The following is a 7,284-nucleotide window of genomic DNA, read 5'->3' on the forward strand; positions in this document are numbered from 1 at the left end:
TCATGGGGTGGGCGGGCCTGGGCCAGACCTTTATCGTCGTCGCCAAAACCCCCATGGGTGTGTGTGGTGTGTCTCCCTTTAGAGCGGAAAATTGGGAATTATACTTCTTTGAAATGTATCTTTTATTTAATAAAACTAGTTTTCAGACATCGCACAGATAGCCCGACGGTTCTACTCGAAGAGCAGAAATAGCTTTTTGTAACTGAAGGAAGTGCAAAGGAATGCTCGGGAAAGAAAACTCCCGGTCATACCAAGAGGTAAGGACAACTGGCTTTGTGTTTACAGTCAGTCTATTATCTTTGGTGTTTGTATCAATAATCCGAAGACAACAGGTTTGTTATCTGTAATTTCCTCACGACATGAAGGGCCCACACACTGTCAACATCATGTGACTGTAGAGCGGACGGCTGCTGTTTAAACATGAAATTAGCTGACTTCATGCTTTCTGTCTGCTTGCTCATCAAGTAAGCCCAAGTTGCAGAGAAATATGATGTCTGCTCTAAAATATATATACACATTAAAATGTCATCAGGTGTTCCAAAACCCAGTAAGAGTTGTTGGAGCATGATTGCCACAATACAGATTGATGATGTGTTGTAGGCTATGTTAAAACACTGTAAATACCAGTGGTGGAAGAAGTATTCAGAACCTTTACTAAGTAGTAGTAACACACAGAAGTTGACCACGTTACTTAGTCTAAGTAAAAATATGCCTATTTAAGTATAATCAGAAAAATGTACTTCAAGTATTAAAGTTTTCACATTAAAACAACTGAAATGTTCAAAAATAGTTCTGTCAATCAAATCAGTGTTCAGTATGTCATGTTGCAGACAGCTGTACAGGTCAGTAGATTGTTTGGTAAGTTTAATTTATAACAAACATATGTTATAAATGTTATACACAGGTTTTGTGCGCAAACATTTTCATTGTTAAAGTAGTCCTAACTAGTAACTGAAGCTGTCAGATGAATGTAGCGGAGTAAAAAGAACAATATTTCTCTCTGAAATGTAACAGAGTAGAAGTAGAAGATGGCATTGAAAGAAAACACTCAAGTAAAGTACAAGTACCTTTACATTTGTACTTAGGTACAGTACTTGAGTAAAGGTACTTAGTTACATTCCAGCATTAGTAAATACCTTATAAGACCTAGTTTTTATTACTGTCAGTGGTGGAGGAAGTGCTCAGATATTTTACTAAAGTAAAAGCAGTGGTAGCTTAGTTTTTCTGATCTGCTCTTAATAATACATACTAATTTACTTTTTGATCATATTTTGTATTATGAATCTGAATCTGCAGAGTAACTAAAGGTATTGAATAAATGCAGTGGAGTAAAAAGTACAATGTCTCACTCTGAAATGTGGTGGAGTAGGAGTATAGTGGTTTCTTTTTTAAAGTTTTGTATGCTTTCTTCAAATATCCATAAGGTACTAAACTTAGATTTTATTTTTGTGTGTGACTACGCTGTACTTTAATGTCTCTTTCTTAACCTCACAGTTCAATGATGATGATGATAATGAAGACACACAGTCTCCGGGCTACTTTGACGATGCCACTGAAGAGCTAGATCCCGACGAGCCGACTGGCCGCGTCTCGCAAGGTGATGACCAGCTGTGTGAAAGAGCACTCTTATCTTTTTTAAATCCCAAAAAGATACGTTTTTTTTTTTAATTTAATTATAGTGCAATACAAGTGTTCAACTTGAAACGTGAAAACTCATATGATGCGATACAAGACAAAGGTGAAAACTCGACTAAACCTAGTCTATAGCCACGACGTTCCACTTCCGGGATTGCTCTCGTTCTGCCAGAAATTCCGCTGGATGTCACTCTTTTCGGATGTCCCGACACCTTCCTCTTTCTATGTGTTCTATGTGCTCAGCGCATAGCACCGCCCAAGACGATTGTGATTGGTTTAAAGAAATGTGCACGTTTTTCTCATTTTCTTTTTCTATCCCGGAATGTTGTGTGGACTCGCCAGACCCTCCTCCGCAGCGCTGTGGAGGAAGGTCTGGCAATGTGATACTAGACTAAACCTAACCAAGGGGGTAAGCCTCTCCCAGGAACGCGTAGTTCCTACGGCGCCATTTTGATGCTACCGAGCCATCACCTCCCGTTAGCATTCCATTGACTGCCATTCATTTTGGCGCCACTTTGACAGTGAATAACTTTACATCTGAAGCGTGTAAAGACTCTATTTGTCCGTTGTTTATTTCTAAAGAAACACAACAATGTATAAAAGGCTCCATTACCTTGTAGCTCACGTTATGGCTCCGTAGCAGACGTTTTTGTAAAAATAGGCTAACGATTGTGTCATAACCACGGGACTTACTGTCGCATAGTAGAGGAATTACCGTATAGTACAGGAGAAGCTCGCAGGCAGTTTGGACTTACATTAGCTGTTTAAGTTTAATTACTAATGTTAACTAGCATTTTAGTTAGCAATAATTAGCCTGTGCCTATGTTATGTCCTTACATATACCTACGCTCTCCGTCTCTGCTAGATTGGGAATGATTGAGATTTCTCTTGGCACAGCTACCAGAAGACTTACAACTTTAAGACAGGTTGCTCACGTCACATTTACGTTGTCTCTCTCAGTTGGAGGCTGCGCAGTAACGCTCAGCCATCACCGGAAAAGTGCTTCTCATATCCTTCACTGGTCTCCGTCCAGAGCAACAGGATCTGTTGGTCCATTTTATATATGTCTATGAACCTAACAGACCAAATAAAACCAAACAAAAAACAGAAACACAAAAGACACTCGTCTCAGAGTCTCACATTTCATACATTTTGAATTGGTCACTCTGCTTGAATGAGCTGCAGCATTCTGTCTGGGTTTTAGTGTCCCATGAAGGTGCAGATGCTGAACATAAGTTAGCACTACTGCCTATACGTAGTCATTTTTGGACCCCATAAAAGTAATCCCTGGAGCCTTGAGAATCAGTTTGACCCCCCCCCCCCCTGCACATTTTTCATTACAGAGGATGACATCAGGGAAAACAGTCCACCGGTGAGATTCAGCAAAGCCTGCCTGAAGAATTTCTTCACAGTGGTGCTCATCTTCATCTACCTGCTGCTGACTGGGGTGGCAGTGTTCCTGGCCTACCAGACTATCTCTGACTTTCTGGAGAGATTCAACCACCCTGTTATGTCTGTCACCTACAAAGAGGTTGACTCATTTTCACCCCCAGGTGTGCATAAATAATACACAGGGCAGATCATTTGGGACCAGGACTTGGTTAGGTAACAGGCAATGTGGTAGAAATATTTTATTTAAGCAAGTATACAAAAAGTGCAGCAACATTCAACGTAATTATCAAAAGTAAAAGTACGCAGAATGGTCCCTTCCAGGGTGTAAAATATATATATATATATATATATATATATATATATATATATATATATATATATATTATTGGATTAATTTGAATGTATTAACATGTCAACATTATTTTGATATTGCAGCTGGTTAAGGAGCCAATTTTAACTACTTCATATACTGTTGGCTTGTTTAATCAAGATTATTTCATCAGATTTCATTACCTTATCACATGCTTGGTATTTACAACCTTGTTATTATGTAAGTAAGTAACAACTATAAATGTAGTGGAGTTAAAAGTACAATGTTTGCCTCTCAAATGTAGTGGATCAGTTGTATGAACTATCAGAAAAATGGAAATAATCAAGAGAAGTGCAGTACTTTAGTAAATGCACCACTGCTGTTTTTTTAAAGACTGAATAGATAAATATTATAGCTGTCCTGGCCCATACCTTTTTTCACTAAGTTAACCTGGCCAAAAAGCGTATTTAATAGCCAAAAATACTGTAATTAAACAGTATGAGACTAATGTTAGTCTACACCTTTGAACTGAAAATTACAATGTGTTATGCGGTGTAACAATTAAATAATTAAGTGAAAGCTAGCAGTATGTCACAGTTTGTTGAATACTGTAAAGAAGTGTAAAACAGTACTTCCAATATAGCCAACGTAGTGTGTGCGTTATACAGTATTTTGTAATTTTTTTTTACCTTTATTTATCCAGGTAAATTGATTGAGAACAAATTCTCATTTGCAACGACGACCTGTCACATTCACCCAGTTCCACATTCATACCTGGAAGCTGCCCAGTACAACCACAGTCTGATCTGCTGGCCACTGAGCAGCTCCACTGGAGCGGTTGGAGGTTAAGGGCCTTGCTCAAGGGCACCTCAGTGGTGGTAATGAGGGAGGGACACTTTCCTCACCCAGATTTTATCCTGTCGGTCTGGGGATTGAAAAAAAGAATAAGAGCAAGTATTCAGATTATACTGAAGCCGCAGTGGTGGCCTAAAGGTTATAGAAGCGAGTAAAGAGCTTCAGTACACAAGGATTGCTCATTAATTGTGTTTTTTCTTCGCGCAGGTATCGCTCTGTATCCCGGCAAAGCTCAGCTGTTGAGCTGCAGACATCACTACCATGACTACATCCCACCTTTAGTGGACCCAGGCAAGCATCAAGAGGGAGACTGTGTGATTAATGATGTGACTTACTTCGGGCCATTTACCAATGAAACTGAGGTCAGCCGTAAACACATTCAGCTGGTGATTTCATAGACATGAATTACAAGTTGCAGAAATATAAAAAAAAAATCACGTATGTACAATGTAATCCTGAACATCTTTTTAAATAAATGCTTCTTTTTTTATATTTATTGTATCGCTATTTAGGTTTGACTTGCTGTCAAGATAGATTCTTCATTCTGTGAAAGTGACCCATTTTGAGTTTTTCTGTTTTGAAGAAAGAATTAAGTAACTCTATTTCGTTCCCACAGAAAAGAGCTCTGGTGGTCCGCGGCCCATCTGACGTCAGAAACAAGGAGTTGATCTTCATGCAGTTCAGCCTTAATGAAACAGAAGAGGACTTCAGCGCCATCTCTTACATGCTTTTTGCCAATTTTAGTGACTTGACTGAGAGGTAACCGCAAACAAACACGTATACCGTAGATCCTGTGACGCCTGACTGGTGTGAAAGATGAAGTGGGTCATACAGGATTTGATTTGCTCACAACACAAATAATGCACTGACCGCTTGATAGCTTCCAATTTATCATTTCAATTCATGTCTTAAGAAACAAAGAGGGATTTTACTGATTTTAGTCTGATAGTAACGTGCATTTCCATTTCGCCTTGAGTGATATCTGTTTTCTGAATCTCTAGTGCAAATAAATCCAACTTTATGAGGGATTGTGAGAGCAATTACTCCATGTGGACTTTCTCTGGAGGATTCAGAACCTGGGTCAAGATGTCTTTGGTGAGGACGTCTGGCAAAAACAATGAAGCTATCGAGTTTCGGCAAGAGGTATTTATGTCCGACCATTTTACACATACTTACATATATGATGGATATTGCATTACTTTCTCATTACTCGTTCATTTAATCATTTATGTTGGATCTTCTAGTCCGCTGTGGTAAAATTCAACGACAAAAGGCCTGCATCAGAAAAAAACAATGAGCTCTTCTTTGCTGTCTTTGAATGGCGGGATCCTTTTATGCAAGACATCAGACTGGTAAGTTCTCCCAGACATTTTAACCTAATTAGAACTAATCCGTCAACATCAGTGTATCAGTTTCTAGTCTCACATTGCCAGACCTATCGCCACAGCACTGTGTAAGCGCTGGAGTATGATTATTATTATCTATTCTAGGATAGGAGAAACAATGCTCTGGCTTGTTTGTATTTCATTTAAACCGGTCACAACCATCCTGGGCGACACTAAGCCCTAGACGCAGCGACGGTGCCCCCTGCAAAATAGAAGGCGGAAAGGGGAAGGACAGGCTGCAGCAATGTACATCCATTGAGCCAGACTAATCAGTTTCTAACTCAACTTTGCTTACTTCCAAACAGATAGTGACTGCAAATCCCTGGAACTCTGTAGCCATTCTCTGTGGCGTCTTCATGGCTCTCTTCAAGGCTGCTAATTTTGCCAAACTCACGATTCAGTGGATTATCAGAATGCGTAAGAGGCATCTGAGGAATAAAGCCCGGGAGCTGAACCAAATAAACTGAAACGCTTTGCAGAAAAGCACTGGTGACACAATCTCACGAGATCCAAATTATCCAAGTGAGTTTTTTAGCTCACCACTTGCACCATTTTTTAATCATTGGTGAAGATGATCAACACTGAGGAATGTTTACCCATAACATTTGTTAGAACATAACACTTTATAGCGATATACATCGATATCGATATACAGCGATATGTTCTAAGTGAATACCACTGCGAGATTAATCATTTCCAAAATAAATGGCCAGTTAGACAAGAATTCAGTGAGTTGTTGGTTGTTGCCATTTCCAAAGATGAGGTATTTTCATAAATGTTTTGTATGCATGTAAAGGAATCGTTGCTGAAAGCTGAGACACTCAACATGTTTGTTATAGTTTGAGATTTCTAATGGCATGACTGTTTCAAAACTGAGAAAATGTGAACTTTGGTCAAAATGTTGCTGGATTTTATAATCTTATTCAAAAAGGGAATATTGTAGCATATTTTATGTTTGTGTCTTACTTTTTTCACAAGGCTTTATAATTATATTGATAACTCTAAAGGGATTATTATGAACTACTTCTCTTCTGTCAGAGTGCTCTGCTGTTTTATTTCAAACCCGTTCAAGCCTACTGTTGTTTTAATTTGATTTACATATTGTACAAATGTATGGTTATTGTTGTTCAAATTTACTTGAATTAACTGCCTTGATTATGTTGCATCTCACACACTATGTTGTTGAAATATTGGAAAATAAAAATACATTTGAATGCCTGAATTGTACAGTTTGTGGTGAAGAATATGTTATTAACGTACATGCTGCCTGAAGTTGCAGAATTTGACAAAGTATAGATAGATAGATCAATAATGTGACTCTTTCTTACCTGTAGATTTTTTATTATAATTGTAATTATTTTTTTTATGTCATTAGCCTGTACAATGTACAACTAACATGTAGCCAGGGGAATACACACATGAATCAAATTTACCCTGTGGTAGATAGTAACTAAGTGCATTTACTGAAGTACTGTACAATTTTGAGGGACTTGTACTTTACTTAAGTAATTCCATTCTATATTCCTTCATTATTATTTTTTACAACTTACAACCCACCTTTACCAGCTGCAAACTTAAAGTGAAGTACACATTAATGCATCAATAATTATAATTACATTATAAACATTAACTATCTGAAATGGGCCATGCCACATATTGAGTAATTTTACTTTTGGTATATTTTGATGCTCATACTTTTGTGCTTTT

General features: G+C 38.1%; 1 protein-coding gene across 1 annotated transcript; it reads left to right on the plus strand.

The window, feature by feature from the left end:
- The first annotated feature begins 18 nt into the window (after positions 1-18).
- On the plus strand, positions 19-6,795 carry pacc1 (proton activated chloride channel 1). Its single transcript, XM_078277890.1, has 8 exons — positions 19-257; positions 1,495-1,597; positions 2,979-3,188; positions 4,400-4,554; positions 4,809-4,951; positions 5,194-5,335; positions 5,437-5,544; positions 5,883-6,795. The coding sequence occupies exons 1-8, from the start codon at positions 222-224 to the stop codon at positions 6,042-6,044; spliced, it is 1,059 nt and encodes a 352-aa protein (XP_078134016.1). The 5' UTR covers positions 19-221; the 3' UTR covers positions 6,045-6,795.
- Positions 6,796-7,284: the final 489 nt, after the last annotated feature.

The sequence above is a fragment of the Sander vitreus genome, chromosome 20 (genome assembly GCF_031162955.1).
Source record: "Sander vitreus isolate 19-12246 chromosome 20, sanVit1, whole genome shotgun sequence".
Lineage (NCBI taxonomy): Eukaryota > Metazoa > Chordata > Actinopteri > Perciformes > Percidae > Sander > Sander vitreus.